The following is a 20,277-nucleotide window of genomic DNA, read 5'->3' on the forward strand; positions in this document are numbered from 1 at the left end:
GCCGTAGCAACGTAAGGGAAGCTGGGCAGAAGGGAGTGGTGCTTCAAATACAGCGGTTCTGTAACATTTAATTGAGCCTCATTCTCCTTAATTGCCGGCCCATAACACGTATAGGAAGCTCTGGGGACAGGTCATCTGAATACTGGACTGCCAATAAATTGGCAGATACAAACAGATTAGCATCTTTAGTGGACAACCGTTCTTGAGGGCTTGAACAAAGTGGTTTTCAATTTCGTTCTTTGGTGAAGCAGCATTTGAGTTGTGTGGTTGAAAACAACAGTCCCTTATCTCTGGTATATCTTGGCATGCGTCATTCAAGACTGAGTTAACATTTCGTGCAGCGCAATGGAATACTCAGTGTAGATGGTGGAAACATTTTGTGGGGGAAACAGACCTGGGGAGTCTCTCAAGTTGGACTTAATTAGATTTAATTTAATTTACCTTTGAATATTGCAGCACATTTGTGTAGGGTATTAGCCAGAGAACACGCTGAGTTAAACAATGAATGGTGGCTGAATTTATCCTCAAGCCAACTACCTCAGTGTTAGGCTATTTGATGTGTACTTCTGATAAAAAAAAAGTTAATGAGTAGCAGCTAAATACGGTATATTCAGTACATTTGGGAAGTATTCAGACCCCTTTTACTTTTTCCACATTTTGTTACATTACAGCCTTATTCAAAAATTGATTAAGTAAATAAATACAAATCTTCATCACTTCCCTATAATGACAAATCAAAAACAAGTTTTTATACATTTTTGCTAATGTATTAACCATAAAAAAGGTAAACATAGTTGCGAAAAAAAAAAGCCATATCTCAGACTGGCCAATAAATTTGAAGATTAAGATGGGCTAAAGAACAGACACTGGACAGAGGAAATCTGTCTAGAAGGCCAGCATCCCGGAGTTGCCTCTTCACTGTTGACGTTGAGACTGTTGTTTTGCGGGTACTATTTAATGATCCTTCCAGTTGAGGACTTGTGAAGCGTCTGTTTCTCAAACTAGACACTCTAATGCACTTGTCCTCTTGCTCAGTTGTGCACCGGGCCTCCCCACTCTTTCTATTCTGGTTAGAGACAGTTTGCGCTGTTCTGTGAAGGGAGTAGTACACAGCGTTGTATGAGATCTTCAGTTTCTTGGCAATTTCTCGCATGGAATAGCCTTAATTTCTCAGAGCAAGAATAGACTGAGTTTCAGAAGAAACATTTTGAGTGTGTAATCGAACCGACAAATGCTGATGCTCCAAATACTCAACTTGTCTAAAGAAGGCCAGTTTTATTGCTTCTTTAATCAGCTGTGTGGTTTTCAGTTTTCAGCTGTGCTAACATAATTGCAAAAGGGTTTTCTAATCATCAATTAGTCTTTTTATAATGACAAACTTGAATTAGCTAACACAACATACCATTGGAACACAGGAGTGATGGTTGCTGATAATTGGCATCTGTACACCTATGCAGATATCCCATTAAAAAAATCTGCTGTTTCAACATAAACAATGTCTACACTGTATTTCTGATCAATTTGTTATTTTAATTGACCAAAAAAATTGTGTTTCTTTCAAAACCAAGAACATTTCAAAGTGACCCCAAACTTTTGAACGGTAGTGTATGTTCATACTTTATGTATAAATAGAACCTCATAAAACTACATTACAGTATTAACTATATGTACTGTATGAGACATGCATCCAGTATACAGTAAATGTGTATCCAAAATGAAGTTGCTGGGGGCATTTTGATATGCTTTTGATACTGCTTTACTAAAAATGCATTTGCCAATACAGTACTGTAATACCATAATATATGCCATTTTACGTAGCAGGCGCTTTTATCCAAAATGACAACAGTGAGTCAACACATTTTCCTATGTGACCCCAGTGGGAATCGAACCCACAATTCTGGTGTTGCTATTGAAATTTTCTTACTTGAGCCACACAAGACCTTAACAATACATAAGTACCATTCATTACTGTAAAAAGGAATACATGATTACAATACAGGTGGAAGGTGTTTGATTTTAATCCCATCATAAAGACGGCGCCGGAGAAGATGGCTGACATTTTACGTGTTCCTAACCGATTGTATTTTTATGTTTTTTGTGTTTGTAAATTAATTTTTGTACTTATTTTGTACATAATGTTGCTGTTACCGTCTCTTATGACCGAAAATAACTTCTGGACATTTAGAACAGCGATTACTCACCATGAACTGGCAGAAGCTTTTTTATTTATTTAACAAGTCCGACGAGCCCGACGTGAACGTCATACTGCTTTCCCGGGAACAGGCCCAAATCCCTGTCATTTGCGTGAAGAGACGATGAATAAAAAGAGGACGGGGGTCAGGCTGCCTTCTGAGAATTCGTAGGCGATCGAAGAAAACCCCCCCTGCCTTCCGTTCTACTATCTAACGTGCAATCATTGGAAGTTGTGGCTGAACAACGACATTATCAATATACAGTTGGCTGGTTATACGCTGTATCGGCAGGATAGAACAGCAGCGTCTGGTAAGACAAGGGGTGGCAGACTATGCATATATGTAAACAACAGCTGTTGCACAATATCAAAGGAAGTCTCGAGGTTTTGCTCGTCTGAGGTAGAGTATCTCATGATAAGCTGTAGACCACACTATCTACCGAGAGTTACATCTGTATTTTTCGTTGCTGTTTTACATACCACCACAGACCGACGTTGGCACTAAGACCGAGCTGTATTCCGCCATAAGCCAACAGGAAAACACTCATCCAGAGGCGGCGCTCCTAGTGGCCAGGGACTTTAATGCAGGGAAACTTAAATCTGTTTTACTAAATTTCTGTCAGCATGTTAAATGTGCAACCAGAGGGGAAAAACCTTTACTCCACACACAGATGCGTACAAAGCTCTCCCTTGCCCTCCATTTGCAAATCTGACCATAATTCTATCCTCCTGATTCCTGCTTACAAGCAAAAATGTAAGAAGGAAGCACCAGTGACTCGATCAATAAAAAAGTGGTCAGATGAAGCACATGCTAAGCTACAGGACTGTTTTGCTAGCACAGACTGGAATATGTTCCGTCATTCTTCCTATGGCATTGAGGAGTACACCACCTCAGTCATTGGCTTCATCAATAAGTGTTTCGACGACGTCATCCCCACAGTGACCGTACATACATATCCCAACCAGAAGCCAAGGATGACGGGCAACATCCGCTCTGAACTAAAGGATAGAGCTGCCGCTTTCAAGGACTTGGACGCTTATAAGAAATCCCGCTATGCCCTCCAATGAACCATCAAACAGGCAAAGCGTCAATACAGGACTAAGATCAAACTGTACTGCTCCGATGCTCGTCAGATGTGGCAGGACTTGCAAACCATTACAGACTACAAAGGGAAGAACAACCGAGAGCTGCCCAGTGACACAAGCCTACCAGACAAGCTAAACTACTTCTATGCTCGCTTCGAGCCAAATAACACTGAAACATGCATGAGAGCACCAGCTGTTCCGGAAGTCTGTGTGACCTCGCTCTCCATAGCCGATGTGAGTAAGGCCTTTTAAACAGGTCAACATTTACAAGGCCGCAGGGTCAGATGGATTACCAGGACGTGTACTGCGAGCATGCGCTGACCAGCTGGCAAGTGTCTTCACTGACATTTTCAACCTCTCCCTGTCCAGGTCTGTAATACCAACATGTTTCAAGGAGACCACCATAGTCCTTGTGCCCAAGAACACGAAGGTAACCTGCCGAAATGACTACCAACCCGTCTGTAGCCATGAAGTGCTTTGAAAGGCTGGTCATGGCTCACATCAACACCGTTATCCCAGAAACCCTAGACCCACTCCAATTTGCATACCGCCCCAACAGATCCACAGATGATGCTATCTCTATTGCACGCCACACTGCCCTTTCCCACCTGGACAAAAGGAACACGTATGTGAGAATGCTATTCATTGACTACATCTCAGCATTCAATACCATAGTGCCTTCAAAGCTCATCAATAAGCTAACGACCCTGAGACTAAACACCTCCTTCTGCAACTGGATCCTGGACTTCCTGATGGGCTGCCCCATGTGGTAAGGGTAGGCAACAACACATCCGCCACGTTGATCCTCAACACGGGGTCCCCTCTGGTGCGTGCACAGTCCCCTCCTGTACTCCCTGTTTACCCATGACTGCACGGCCAGGTACGACTCCAACACCAACATTAAGTTTGACACAACAGTGGTAAGCCTGATCACCAACAACGACGAGACCGCCTATAGGGAGGAGGTCAGAGACATGGCCATGTGGTGCCAGGACAACAACCTCTCCCTTACTGTGATCAAGACAAATGAGATGATTGTGGACTACAGGAAAAGAAGGACCGAGCACACCCCCTTTCTCATCGATGGGGTTATATTGGAGCAGGTTAAGAGCTTAAAGTTCCTTGGTGTCCACATCACTAACAAACTAACTTGGTCTAAGCACACCAAGACAGTCCTGAAGAGGGCACGACAGGAGATTGAAAAGATTTGGCCTGGGTCCTCAGATCCTCAAAGTTCTACAGCTACACCATCGAGAGCATCCTGCCTGGTATGGAACTGCTCAGACTCTGACCCCAAGGCACTACAGAGGGTAGTGCGTACGGCCCAGTACATCACCGGGGCCAAGCTTCCTGCAATCCAGGACCTCTATACAAGGCGGTGTCAGAGGAAGGCCCTAAAAATTGTCAGACTCCAGCCACCCTAGTTATAGACTGTTCTCTCTGCTACCGCATGGCAAGCGGTACCGGAGCGCCAACTCTAGGTCCAAGAGGCTTCTAAACAGGTTCTATCCAAGCCATAAGACTTCTGAACATCTAATGAAACTGCTACCCAGACTATTTGCATTTCCCCCTCCCCCTTTCTTTTACGCCACTGCTATTCTCTGTTATTACCTATACATAGTAACTTTAGTAACTCTACCTACATGTACATATTACCTCAAATACCTCGACTAACCGGTGCCCCTGAACATGGACTCTGCACCAGTACTCTCTGTATATAGTATCGCTATTGTTATTTTACTGCTGCCCTTTAACTACTTGTTACTTTTATTTCTTATTCGTATTTTTTAAACTGCATTGTTGGTTAGGGGCTTGTAAGTAAGCATTTCACTGTTGTTTTTAGCGTATGTGATTAATACGATTGGATGTGTGCCACCCTCCTCCAGTCATGAAATGACATCAATCCAGACCAATGTCAGGCTTGGATTCCCCATGCCAAAAGCTTTTTCTCCAGGTTCATGAACAATGAGGACATTAACTGTGATGTCGTTGATAACCTAAGGTCAAATGCTCAAAGGCTTGATGCAAATTGGTGCCTGATTTTTATTTTCGTTCATTTAATTTGAAAATGAAATATGTTGGTAACCTCATGCTGTTCTATTGGTTGTCTTTCCACTTTATTTCATTGTCTAGCAGCCAAAGGCATTATCCTGGTCATATTAGCAACCCATGGTAGTTGTTGCATCTTTAGATCTCCTCTCATTTCTAATGAATATTTCCATCTCTGTCCATTTAAACTGCTCGCATGTGTGGTGCGCATTTTAGAACAGCATTTTCCCACTATTTACATTCGCACCGTTCTAGGCCTACCGCTGTGTGCCCATTGCTGCGCTAAAAATGTGCAGAAATAATAGTTCAACATTTTAAGCTAAACATTCTGATCGGTTCCATCTGCCTTATTGATTGATACGGCATATACCTCCACTTCACTACTTTGATACGCATCCTGGGGATTAAGAAGTGAATATACTCAATGCCCACTGAAAAATAAGTGGGTATAGGGCGTATACCTGCATATACCCTCCACTACACCACTGGGCCCTCCGCTATCACGTCGGGTCGAACAACGGCATTTACTCATGATCCAGCACTGCCTCTTATGCCTTATTGCTTAATTGAACAATACATTTTATTTTTTGCATCAATGATTGTGAGATTTCTTCAATGATGACATCTTTGATCACACATGGGAAAGAAATTATAGAAATGTTCATTTTCAGTACATTTTGATGGATAATGCAAGTATATTGCCTAATGTGAGAACAGTGTAAAATACTGAAAGTTACAGTAGTGTAGGATATTACATTCAAAACGCTTTTTTTTAAATTTTTTTTACTGTTCCCAGATATAAATTATTCTGCCACAGATCTGGCCCACACACTGCCCACCATCAAAATTAGAAACGTGTGGGCCAGCACACGCTGTAAAATGATTAATTCTGAAAGGTCTGGGCCATAATAGTGAAAACATATTGTAAAATAAAAAGTTGTGGCCCAAGTCTGGCCCACGTACTGCACAAAGGTACAGCGGAGTTCCCACCTAGGTCCCTGGTCCAAAGATGGCACAGATGCAGGATGACACACAGGTCTTATATGGGACTACAAACACCAACTCTACTCCCCAAATTACATTCAGATACTCTGCTATTAAATGCTGTATTTAAACAAAAGAGAAGATAAACAAAAGACAGTAGTTGCAGAATAAGGTCAAAACATTTTGGCTTATTACAAGTTGCAACAGGGAAAATGAAGCGTAGAAAAAAGGCCCACAAAAGACCATAAAAATGTTTTCAAAAATAAGTACCAAAACAAAGCATGGCCTGCTATCATACCTTGTCCATAGACTGCTAACAGGGTAAGGACATTTGGGTGAACAATCCATTTAATTACCGTTTCCCCTTCCCATGGAAAGCCCACTGGTGTTGATGGGGCTAAATGTTTTCTGTATTTAATTGCACAATAGTATACACTATTTGTGAGGCCATTGTAAGTAGAAGGTGAGACACAAGTGGGGCTTCGAAGGCTAAGATTATGTAAGAGAATTCGAAATTCTGATCCATTGACTTTGAACTGTCTGTTATTCTGAACATTCTATTTCAACATTTGAACAGGGCAAACCATCAGTTATTAAACTAATACAGTTAAGGAATAATAATTCTAATAACAATTCCACATAGGAGTTCTACCTCGTTGATAGGGTTAGAATATTTCCTGAGCCGCAGGAAGGAGATACAGGGAAGATGTGTCCATCCTCAGTGCCGGATGAACATATCCTCCCCATCTCTCCCTCCACCAGCTGGCACATACCAACCCTCACTCCAAACCATTCTCCACCCTCAAATCCACCCCTCTCCCAAAGTCCATCATGGCACAGGTGACTCAACACTCCTGGATCGTCTCTTTTTTTTTCTTCTCCTTCACGGTCTGCTGCTAGCTGCAATCCCGGACACTCTAGATGTTATCGGATTCCTCTGGACAGCAGCTAATGAACAAGAGCACAAGTCCCGTCATGCGATGTGTTGTGATGAGACATTGTGTAAATATGAGAAATCCTTACCAATTTAAAAATCCCCCTCAATCAAAGGGAAGCAAAAGAAGTGTTCCCATTTACTTTTTTTGCCAGTGGGTTGGTAATTGTGCGCCTCATTACATGCCACACGACATCTTTCACGCTGCATCCTCAATGAGGCTCAAATGGTTAATCAAAAGGAAAAACACAGTTGAATAATGTATCAATTGACCTCAAAAAAACTTTAAGCCACAAGTGACTTCCGCTTTTCCCCAGGTGAGGGAAGCCTATATGGTCCTAGGAAACGCGTACCTGTATGCTCATTCTGATGGTATTTGGAGGTCGAAACATCATGCTTTTATTTTACATAAAGTTTAAAGATTTTACTGGGAAGAGATGCCTTTTTCATTAAAAAAAGGTTTTTGTGGACATAAAGAAAAATGATTTTTGTCTTAACTGAAAAAAGTATTTGACTCCCATTGACTCCTTCAAAGACAATTGGTTACAAAGTGGAATGAAACTCACCAGTCAGACCCCTGAAGATTGAATTCCAGGCTCAGGAGACCTTGCTGATCTTTCAAAGGCAGAAGGCCCTCTTCAATAGCATATTCTGCTCCATTCTGCTGTCTTGTTTGTAAACTCAGCAAAAAAAGAAACGTCCCTTTTTCAGGACCCTGTCTTTCAAAGATAATTTGTAAAAATCCAAATAACTTCACCGTTCTTCATTGTAAAGGGTCTAAACACTGTTTCCAGATAGCGTCCCACCTGGCCACCCACCGGTGAAATTGCAGAGCGCAAATTTCAAACTACAGAATTCAATATTTAACTTTCATAAAATCACAAGTGTAATACATCAAAATAAAGCTTAACTTCTTGTTAATCCAGCCGCTGTGTCAGATTTCAAAAAGGCTGTACGGCGAAAGCACACCATGCGATTATCTGAGGACAGCGCCCCGCATACAAAACCATGAAAAACATATTTCAAACAGGCAGGTGCGACACGAAAGTCAGAAATGGCGATATAAAAAATGCCTTGCCTTTGATCTTCTTCTGTTGGCACTCAAAGGTCCCAGTTACATCACAAATGGCTATTCGATAATGTCCTTCTAATATCCATAAAAACTCAGTTTAGCAGGCGCGCTTCAGTCAATAATCCACCCAGTTTCCCTCCCATCAATATGCATACAAAATGAATCCCAAATGTTACTAATAAACTTTTCCAAACCAGTCAAACAACGTTTATAATCAAACCTTAGGTACCCTAATACGTAAATAAATGATCAAATTTAAGACGAAGAATCGTTATTGTCTTTACCGGAGAAAAATACCAAAGAACGTGCTCTCATTCACGTGCTTGGAAACACTACAGCCAAAATGGAAGCCACCAGGAAAAACTACAATTTCTGGCTCGTTTTTCCAAAAACCAGCCTGAAACGCTTTCTAAAGACTGCAGTTCCTAGGGCTTCCACTAGATGTCAACAATCTGGGAGGCCTTTTAATAAAAGTGACAGCCATTGAAAATAGTGGTAGGCTGAATTTCTTTGGGGGGGGGGGGGGGGTGGTTTGTCTTTCGGGGTTTCGCCTGCCATATCAGTTCTGTTATACACAGACATAATCTTAACAGTTTTAGAAACTTTAGAGTTTTCAATCAAATTTCTATCCAAAGTATCTATATCCACAGTAAAACGAGTCCTATATCAACCTAACCTGAAAGGCCGCTCAGCAAGGAAGAAGCCACTGCTCCAAAACCGCCATAAGAAAGCCAGACTACGGTTTGCAACTGCACATGGGGACAAAGATCGGACTTTTTGGAGAAATGTCCTTTGGTCTGATGAAACAAAAATAGAACTGTTTGGCCATAATGACCATTATGTTTAGAGGAAAAAGGGGGAGGCTTGCAAGCCGAAGAATATCATCCCAATCATGAAGCACAATGGTGGCAGCATCATGTTGTGGGGGTGCTTTGCTACAGGAGGGACTGGTGCACTTCGCAGAATAAATGGCATCATGAGGGAGGAAAAATATGTGGATATATTGAAGCAACATCTCAAGACATTAGTCAGGAAGTTAAAGCTTGGTCGCAAATGGGTCTTCCAAATGGACAATGACCCCAAGCATACTTCCAGTTGTAGCAAAATGGCTTAACGACAACAAAGTCAAGGTATTGGAGTGGCCATCACAAAGCCCTGATCTCAATCCTATAGAAAATGTGCGGGCGGAACTGAAAAAGCGTGTGCGAGCAAGGAGGCCTACAAACCTGACTCAGTTACACCAGCTCTGTCAGGAGGAATGGGCCAAAATTCACCCAACAAGCTTGTGGAAGGCTACCTGAAACATTTGATCCAAGTTTAAATTTTAAAGTAAAATTCTGACCAACTGGGAATGTGATGAAAGAAATAAAAGCTGAAATAAATCATTCTCTACTATTATTCTGACATTTCACATTCTTAAAATTAAGTGGTGATACTAACTGACCTAAGACAGGGAAGTTTTACTTTAAATGTCAGGAATTGTGAAAAATGGAGTTTAAATGTATTTGGCTAAGGTGTATGTAAACTTCCGACTTCAACTGTATGTGTGTGTGTGTGTGTGTGTGTGTCCTGATCTTTCTTATATCGCTCAGATATAGCATAGACACTTCAGTGGGGACTAGCTGTTCCATGTAGTGAATCTGATATTCAAATGCATTTGTATAGCTTAATAGCAGTAAGGGCAAAACACAAGTTTCAACAAATATTTTTGTTATATTTTTGGGAGATTCTTCAAGGGGTCGTAAAATTCAAAATCAAATAGCAAAATTATCCTTGGTATGACAAATCAATTCCATATACATATGACCAAAATAATGTGGACACCTGCTTGTCTAACTAACATCATTCCATTAATATGGAGTTGGTCCACTCTTTGCTGCTATAACAGCCTCCACTTGATGTTGGAACATTGCTGCGGGGACTTGCTTCCATTCAGCCACGACCATTAGTGTGGTCGGGCACTGACGTTGGCCGATTAGGCCTGGCATGCAGTCGGCGTTCCAATTCATCCCAAAGTTGTTCGATGGGGTTGAGGTCAAGGTTCTGCGCAGGCAAGTCAAGTTCTTCCACACCAATCTCGACAAACCATTTCTGTATGGACCTTGCTTTGTGCATGGGGGCATTGTCATGTTGAAACAGGAAAGGGCCTTCCCCAAACTGTTGCCACAAAGTTGGAAGCACAGAATCGTCTAGAATGTCATTGTTCTTTGTAGCGTTAAGATTTCCTTTCAATGGAACTAAGGGGCCTAGTCCGAACCATGAAAAACAGCCCCAGGCCATTATTCCTCCTCCACCAAACTTTACTAGTGTTCTCCTGGCATCCCCCAAATCCAAATTTGTCTGTTGGACCGCCAGATAGTAAAGCGTGATTCATCACTCCAGAGTACGCATTTCACTGCTCCAGAGTCCATTGGCGGAAAGCTTTACACCACTCCAGCCGACGCTTGCTATTGCGCATGGTGATCTTAATGACAAAGGGAAAACAGTCTTTTTTAAAAAACATTTTTACAAATGTATTACAAATAAAATATAGAAATACCTTATTTACATAAGTATTCAGACCCTTTGCTGTGAAATTGAGCTCAGGTGCATTCTGTTTCCATTGATCATCCTTGATGTTTCTACAACTTAATTGGAGTCCACCTGTGGTAAATTCAATTGATTGGACATGATTTGGAAAGGCACACACCTGTCTATATAAGGTCCCACAGTTGACCTTGCATGTCAGAGCAAAATCCAAGCAATAAGGTTGAATTAATTGCCCGTGGTGCTCCAACACAGTAATGTGTTGGGGCACAGATCTGAGGAAGGTTACCAAAACATTTCTGCAGCATTGAAGGTCCCCAAGAATACAGTGGCCTCCATCATTCTGAAATGGAAAAAGTTTAGAACCGCCTAGACTCTTCCTAGAGCTGGCCGCCCAGCCAAACTGAGCAATCTGGAGAACAGCCTTGTTCAGGTAGGTAACCAAGAACCCGATGGTCACTCTGACAGAGCTCTAGAGATCCTCTGTGGAGATGGGAGAACCTTCCAGAAGGACAACCATCTCTGCAAAAATCCACCAATCAGGCCTTTATGTTAGTGGCCAGATGGAAGCAACTCATCAGGAAAAGGCACATGACAGCCTGCTTGGAGTTTTGCTTAAAGACTCTCAGGCCATGAGAAACAAGATTCTCTGGTCTGATGAAACCAAGATTTAACTATTTGGCGTGAATGCCAAGTGTCACGTCTGGAGGAAACCTGGCACCATCCCTATGGTGAAGCATGGTGGTGGCAGCATCATGTTGTGGGGATGTTTTTCAGCGGTAGGGTCTTGGAGACTAGTCAGGATTGAGGCAAAGATGAATGGAGCAAAGTACAGAGATCCTTGACGAAAACCTGAGCACTCAGGATCTGACTGGGGTGAAGGTTTGCCTTCCAACAGGACAACTACCCTAAGCACACAGCCAAGACAACTCAGGTGTGGCTTCGGGACATGTCTGAATGTCCTTGAGTGGCCCAGTCAGATCCCGGACTTGAACCCGATCGAACATCTCTTGAGAGACCTGAAAATAGCTGTGCAGCAATGCTTCCCATCCCACCTGACAGAGCTTGAGAGGATCTGCAGAGAGGAGTAAGAAACTCCTCAAAGGTGCGCCAAGCTTGTAGCGTCATACTCAAGAAGACTCGAGGCTGTAATCGCTGCCAAATGTGCTTCAATAAAGTACTGCGGAAAGGGTCTGAATACTTATGTAAATGTGATATTTCAAGGGGTCTGAAAACTTCCAGAATGTGTAGCCATCCCCCAGGGGATGGTCACTTGTTTGTTTTCAAGTGTTCAGGGAGGGTTTAGGTACTGTAATTGTATTTTTCTGAAGGGAGGGCCATCCATTTTCATTTCAGAGGTCCGACATTCTCCATGTAACCCTTACTATAAATAACGTTCACTCCCTTAGTTGAGTCCATCAGTATTTGAACAAAGCTCTTGAAGCTATTTTCCTGTTGTTATAACTGCTTTTATAAACCTTTTTTTAGTTTAAAAGATCCTTCACCTGTGATAGACACTGTTCTCCGTTACTCCCACCGGCTTTGGTTTTGGATGTCATTGTAGCAACATAGGCTTACACAGGTACTCCACGCATTTCTAGACAGGGCAGATTGCAGGGCAGATGGAAACAGCAACAAACAGCAGAGATTTAGACCGCCGCGAGCCCAGGACAATCCGAGATCTCAGCCACAAGGGTTAATCTGGTCGCAGGCTGTGTTAAAGCTTTCAGGGAACCTTGATAGCTAGTTAGCAGCTCTTAAGACTTTTTTGGTTGGCAGGATCCCTGGACAGATCGTAGTGGTCCTAGCAACTAATGCTAACTGCTTGATGGGATCTAAATTCAAAAGGTAGCTAGAAACCAAATTCTTTCAATAGAGCACTTTTAAGGACACTATCTACCAGTGTCCTAAGCGAGCTACCGGTGTCGTCGTCTTTGGATTTTATATGGCGGTTGGCAACCAACTTTCAAGGTTTATTACTGCCAACAACTGGACTGGAGTGTTGCTCCACCGCAATTGTCGCATAATGTATTTAGCCGAAAAAGAAATAAAATATCTCCCCTTGTTCAGCGTATTTTGTTTTGGCGATGTTGTGAAATTTTACTGACACATTTTTCCGTATGGCCTGTTGTGACTTTTTTTTTAATGCATCAGGTCATTCATCCACGTGAAATGGTTGGATGAAAACCTTGTTAGTGAGACAGTCCTAAAATAAACATCAAAGATATACACTTTCTCAGAGTAAGCCATTAGCCTCTGCATTGGTGCTAAAGCACCTCAGCCAGAGTGGCATCTTTATGTCATGTCAGAACTCAGGGTATATCCCCAGGCTACTTATTACACTGAGAACCGAACCCAGCAGTTCTCCTATAAAACTGTGTAAGGAGGAGGATGCAGCAAGCCCCAGAGCCTGTTCCCTTTCAGGTCAGCTTTCTTTGAAGAGGAATGATCTGCGCCTAGACCCTTAAAAAACGATAGAGGATGAGGATCTGGCCATTCATCTACCAAACGGCATTGACATGTAACCTTTTGCGATCCCATCCTCTATTCTTGTCTGGTTGTTGTTTGTTTATGTAGATTTTGCCCGTAGGTTTTATTCATAGACCATAGGATGATCATCCGTGATTATTTGTAGTATAACCGTTTGGCGTTGGAAAGAAGAAAAGAGGGGATATTGTTATGGAGGGGAAACATGACAGCTTAGCATTTAGAAAAAGATTTGTCTAAGATGTTTTTTCCAGTACACTGTGTAGTGTAGCATTTGAATGCAGTAAAAATAAACTGCTTGGGGCCTCCCGAGTGGCGCAGTGGTCTAAGGCACTGCATTAACGTGCTAAAGGCATCATTACAGACCCGGGTCACAAAAAATGGAGGATTTACTCACCCCAAAACCCATAATCTATTTCTGACACACAAAACACAATTCATACATTATAAAGCAGATAACCAACTATGATTTGATATTTGAAAAGGCAAACCTCACAAGTTGCCCTGGTAATGCTTACACCATACTGTGTCCTTACCAGAGCCCCTGTCAAATCAAATTATATTTGTCTCATGCGCCGAATACAACTGCAGTAGACTTTACAGTGAAATACTTACTTACAAGCCCTTAACCAACAATGGTTATTTAAGAAAAAAATACGTGTTAAAGTATTTACTAAATAAACTGAAGGAAACCATTTAAAAAAATAATATAATATATATAAATAATATATGATCACGTAGGTGTTCCTTTTGTTCAGGTGGGAAAGGGCAGCGTGGAGTGTAATAGAGATTACGTCATCTGTGGATCTGTTGGGGCGGTATGCAAGTTGGAGTGAGTCTAGGGTTTCTGGGATAATGGTGATGATGTGAGCCATGACTAGCCTTTCAAAGCATTTTGTGACTACAGACGTGAGTGCTACGGGTCGGTAGTCATTTAGACAGGTTGCCTTCGTGTTCTTGGGCACAGGAACTATGGTGGTCTGCTTGAAACATGTTTGTATAATATACTCGGTCAGGGACATGTTGAAAATGTCAGTGAAGACACTTGCCAGTTGGTCAGCGCATGCTCCGAGTACACGTCCTTGTAATCCGTCTGGCCCTGTGGCCTGTTGACCTGTTTTAAAGATCTTACTCACATGGGCTACGGAGAGTGTGATCACAGTCGTCCAGAACAGCTGGTGCTCTCATGCATGCTTCAGTGTTGCTTGCCTTGAAGCGCACATATAAGTAATTTAGCTTGTCTGGTAGACTTGTGTCACTGGGCAGCTCACGGCTGTGCTTCCCTTTGTAGTCTGTAATAGTTTGCAAGCCCTGCCGTATTCAACGAGCGTCGGAGCCGGTGTAGTAGGATTCAATCTTTGTCCTCTATTGACGCTTTGCCTGTTTGATGGGTTGTCGGAGGGCATAGCGGGATTTCTTATAAGCGTCTGGGTTAGTCCCGCTACTTGAAAGCGGCAGCTCTACCCTTTAGCTCAGTGCGGATGTTGCCTGTAATCCATGGCTTCTGGTTGGGTTATGTGTGTACGGTCACTGTGGCGACGACATGAAGCCAGTGATGATGTGGTATACTCCTCAATAAACATCTGACTCGTTAAAGAAAAAATCTTCGTACAGTCCGAGGTGAGTAATTACTGTTCTGATATCCAGAAGCTCTTTTCGGTCATACGAGACGGTGGCAGAAACATTGTGTACAAAATAAGTTAATAACGCGGGAAAAAAACACAATTGCACAATTGGTTCGGAGCCCATAAAACGGCAGCCATCTCCTCAGTTCTGTTTCCAAGTTACTTACCTCAACAATAGCCTTGGAGTAACAGACAAACCAACTTACTTTATACAGTTTTTGTCAGCGTCATCACTATGACACAAATTCTCCAAAAATCCATAATGGTGTCAGATCTTGACTGGGTCTTTTTGTCAAAAAGATGTCCTAACGTTTCCTGATTTATTACTGAGCTCTTTCGCAGCCCCCAGCTGAAACCCTGTATAACAGAGAATACAGACCGGATGTACTGTACAGTACAAGATAGAGGTCGACCGATTATGATTTTTCAACGCCGATACCGATTATTGGAGGACCAAAAAAGGCGATACTGATTAATCGAACAATTTTTTTTATTTATTTTTATTTATTTGTAATAATGACAATTACAACAATACTCAATGAACACTTATTTTAACTTAATATAATACATCAATAAAATCAATTTAGCCTCACGTAAATAATGAAACATGTTCAATTTGGTTTAAATAATGCAAAAACAAAGTGTTGGAGAAGAAAGTAAAAGTGCAATATGTGCTATGTAAGAAAGCTAACGTTTCAGTTCCTGGCTCGGAACATGAGAACATATGAAAGCTGGTGGTTCCTTTTAACATGAGTTTTCAATATTCCCAGGTAAGAAGTTTTAGGTTGTAGTTATTATAGGACTATTTCCCTCTATACCATTTGTATTTCATTAACCTTTGACTATTGGATGTTCTTATAGGCACTTTAGTATTGCCAGTGTAACAGTATAGCTTCCGTCCCTCTCGCTCCTCCCTGGGCTCGAACCAGCAACACAACGACAACAGCCACCATCGAAGCAGCGTTACCCATGCGGAGCAAGGGGAACAACTACTAGAAGGCTCAGAGCGAGTGACGTTTGAAACGCTATTAGCGCACGCTAACTAGCTAGCCATTTCACTTCAGTTACACCAGCCTCATCTCGGGAGTTGATAGGATTGAAGTCATAAACAGCGCAATGCTTGACGCACAATGAAGACCTGCTGGCAAAACACACGAAAGTGCTGTTTGACTGAATGTTTACCCGCCTGCTTCTGCCTACCACTGCTCAGTCAGATACTTAGATACTTGTATGCTCAGTCAGATTATATGCAACGCAGGACACTCTAGATAATATCTAGTAATATCATCAACCATGTGTAGTTAACTAGTGATTATGATTGATTGATTGTTTTTTATAAGATAAGTTTAATGCTAGCTAGCAACTTACCTTTGCCTGTTACGCGAATGCAGTAAGCCATCTCCTTGTGGAGTGCAAAAAGAGTTAGCGGCAGGTCGTTATTGCGTTGGACTAGTTAACTGTAAGGTTGCAAGATTGGATCCCCCGAGCTGACAAAGTGAAAATCTGTCGTTCTGCCCCTGAACAAGGCAGTTAACCCACTGTTCCTAAGCCGTCATTGAAAGTAAGTATGTGTTCTTAACTGACTTGCTTAGTTAAATAAAGGTATAAAAACCAACAATAAATAAATAAACAAAACAAAAATTGGCAAATCGGCGCCCAAAAACAGATTGTTATGAAAACTTGAAATCGGCCCTAATTAATTGGCCATTCCGATTAATCGGTCGACCTCTACTACAAGACCTTCAGGCAGAGTGTGTTACTGTACAAAATCAATTGCTATCGTTCGATTAAATGGCACTATTTAACCTTTGAACCTACTTCAGTGAATCATTAACCCTTTTATTTTCTAAATGATTCTGACCATAAACAGCAGTGCTCCCAAAGCTATTACAGAGAGATGCAAGAGGCACATCTCGTTCAGAGATATTGGAAAGCAGGGATGGGCTACTGACCAAATGTAGCTTATGGCCCCCAAAAGGCTAGGGCTGGCTCTGACTGCATGTGTGGGTATTGACGTGGGTACGCAGACCGACGAGCCTCTGCGGCCCTTCACGATGAGTTTGGATTTAAAGTTGCCCATCCCTGCTGTAAAGCATTTGTGCATGTGCTCTGGTGTTCACTCTACTCTCAATGAATATGATAGCTGTGTGACATCAAATTCCTAGAAGAGTAGCCTCTTGTTTCGTGCTATCTTTGTGTCGGAAGTCTTCCTGCTACTTATGATAATGTCATCACTGAATCTTGTGATAACACTGTTATCACTGTTATTAGAATGCGTAATCCTCTGTCAGCTGAACCCACTCCAATTATCCAACAGAGAATATTCCACAAAATGTCTGTGTCATGCCGAAACCGACGACAGTGTGTGATTATCTAATTTAATTCTCTTGCTTTTTTTCTCTCTCAATCCATCCCTTTCTTCCTCTCCAATGCTAGGTGTGCTGGTGAAGGCCCCAGTAAATGAGGGATAGAGGATAAGTGTATAAAAGAAGAGTGAAAGTGTCTGACTGACGTGGTGACAGGATGAAGAAGAGCAGGAGTGTGTTAGCGGTGACACCAGGCGACGTGAGTACATTAGCTGCATCGCTAGGGCAACAGCACTAGGTCTGGGAATCATGTCGGATTTTCTTGGCCACTTTGAAAGGGGAAAAACATTTTTTGGGGGGGTACTCTTCAGACAGACAATTCTCCCAACAAATCACGAGTTTCGATAGGAAAACATTAGAGATGCGGATACAGTGCGGAATCTGATAGCTAGGCAAAAGGCCGCGTTCACGTCATGTTGGAAACTCGGGACTTCTGATTTTAAAATGATTGTAACTTATTTGCGTAGAGCTTTCTGTAGGTTGTGTCTGATACCTAAGTTTCACATTTGGGAGGTATCATCTTTCTACAACGAGTAACCAAGTCGGAAATGAGTCTTGAGTTTCTGATTTTCCCACATGACACGAATGCAGTATTAGAGCCAGTCAGTGGTTGTAAGCTTGTAACGTTAACATTAGCTGTCAAACTACCCTCCTGTGAAATACACTGACAATATCTATTGAGGGAGGCAACCCGTCTGTCTAAAGAGACTACAACATCGCCAGAACACACCTCACTTATTATTCACACCTTGTTTTGACAGCATCTTTCCATTCAGGAGGTGTAGCAGTTTGCTTTAGCTTACTAGTCATTGTTTGGCAACAATGTAGTGTTATATATATATTCATTACTTGGATAATAATTTACCCTACTGCGTGAAATTACATTAGTTTCCCTCTCAAATGGCAACAAAACCCAGTGTGGTAGTTTTGGCCAGCTAGTACAGTAGGTCCTCCCATATCGGTAGCCAAACACATAAAAATGAAGAGTACCTACATTAGGACGTCATAACACACTCTTAAGCAGTGCATAAGCATTTCATAAATACTTAAGTCAACATATGTAGCTAAAGAAGGTCTTTAACAAATCCATAAGCGGTACATAGGCATTTTATAAAAAATGTATTAATGACTTAAGCATAGCTTCCCCTAGCCTATTGGGTGTGCCGTCTATGATCCTCTAACCTTTCACTACTAACAGAAATAGAGGAAGGTACTGTCTGGAAGGCAGTGAGTCATGAGCAGATGACCGTCCAGAAACAGAGGGGTGTTCGACAGTACACACTGCAGAGAGAGAGGAGGAGAGGGAGAGGAAAAAAGAGAGGGGGGGGTTGTGGAAAGAAAGATATGGAGAGAGGGTGACAAAGGGAGAGCGAGAGAGAGACGGAGGGGCAAGGAAGAGAAGGGAAGGAGGGAGGGAGTGAGAAAACGAGGGGAACCAAGAGTGTGCGCAAGAGAGAGAAAAGAGACAGAGAAAGGCCCATCTGTTTCTCCTCACTCCTCAGATGGAAGAAAGCTCTGTTTATTATCAGATGGGCAGGCCAGCTCATTTTGTTTCACAGTTTCCAGAAAGACCATTTTGAATCAGGCAACTCCCAGGGCCACTCTGCTCTCCTAGGTATTCTCGAGGCACCTTCAGCTCTTATAGTTCTGAACCGCCCATCATTTTCTATGTCCTTGGGTAATTGTTTGCTACCCAGTAGATAATTGCACTCACATGGTGTTCCAGGTCTGAATTAGTCCTTTATTAGAAGGAGAGGATGAAAACCAGACATGTCTCAGCCCTCCAGGACCGACATTAAACAGCCCTCAGCTAGATGGAAATTCACAAAAGTGGAAAAGTTATATGTGTGTATATATATATATATATATATATATATATATATATATATATATATATATATATATATATATATATATATATATATATATATATATATATATATATATATATATATGTGTGTGTATATATATATATATATATCTCTCACACACACACATTGTGTATCTCTGTTGTAGCACTGCTTTGCTTTATCTTGGCCAGGTTGCAGTTGTAAATGAGAACTTGTTCTCAACTGGCCTACCTGGTTAAATAAAGGTAAAATAAAAAGTTAATTTGGAAAGTATTCAGACACCTTGACTTTTCCTTATTTTGTTATGTTAAATGCATACTAATCCCCATCAATCTACACACAATACCCCATAATGACAAAGCGAAAACAGAAATACGTTATTTACATAAGTATTCAGACCCCTTGCTATGAGACTCGAAATTGAGCTCAGGTGTATCCTGTTTCCATTGATCATCCTTGTTTCTACAACTTGATTCACCTGTGGTAAATTCAATTGATTGGACATGATTTGGAAAGCCACACACCTGTCTATATAAGGTCCCACAGTTGACAGTGCAAGTCAGAGCAAAAACGAAGCCATGAGGTCGAAGGAATTGTCCATAGAGCTTCGAAACAGGTTTGTGTCGGGTAAGGGTACCAAAACATTTCTGCAGCATTGATGGAACCCAAGAACAAAGCGGCCTCCATCATTCTTTAATGGAAGGAGTTTGAAACCAAAAAGACTCTTCCTAGAGCTGGCCGCCCGGCCAAACTCCGCAATCGGGGGAGAAGGGTCTTGGTCAGGGAGGTGACCAAGAACTCCATGGTCACTAACAAAGCTCCAGAGTTCCTCTGTGGAGATGGGAGAACCTTCCAGAAGGACAACCATCTCTGCAGCACTCCACCAATCAGGCCTTTATGGTAGAGTGGCCTGACGGAAGCCACTCCTCAGTAAAAAGCACATGACACCCAACTTAGAGTTTGTCAAGGGGCACCTAAGGGACTCTCAGACCATGAGAAACAAGATTCTCTGGTCTGATGAAACCAAGATTGAACTCTTTGGCCTGAATGCCAAGCGTCACATCTGGAGGAAACTTGGCACCATCCCTACAGTGAAGCATGGGTGTG

At 42.1% G+C, this 20,277-nt stretch overlaps 1 protein-coding gene across 1 annotated transcript in view; it reads left to right on the forward strand.

Annotated features, from left to right (window-relative positions):
- Positions 1 to 17,436: 17,436 nt before the first annotated feature.
- Positions 17,437 to 20,277, forward strand: part of LOC139386512 (3',5'-cyclic-AMP phosphodiesterase 4B-like) — a 92,780-nt gene continuing 89,939 nt past the window's right edge. The window contains exon 1 of the mRNA XM_071132091.1: positions 17,437 to 17,519. Within this exon, the coding sequence (XP_070988192.1) occupies positions 17,478 to 17,519 (42 nt within the window). The 5' untranslated portion in view covers positions 17,437 to 17,477. The remainder of the gene's footprint in view (positions 17,520 to 20,277) is intronic.

Source organism: Oncorhynchus clarkii, chromosome 28 (genome assembly GCF_045791955.1).
Source record: "Oncorhynchus clarkii lewisi isolate Uvic-CL-2024 chromosome 28, UVic_Ocla_1.0, whole genome shotgun sequence".
Lineage (NCBI taxonomy): Eukaryota > Metazoa > Chordata > Actinopteri > Salmoniformes > Salmonidae > Oncorhynchus > Oncorhynchus clarkii.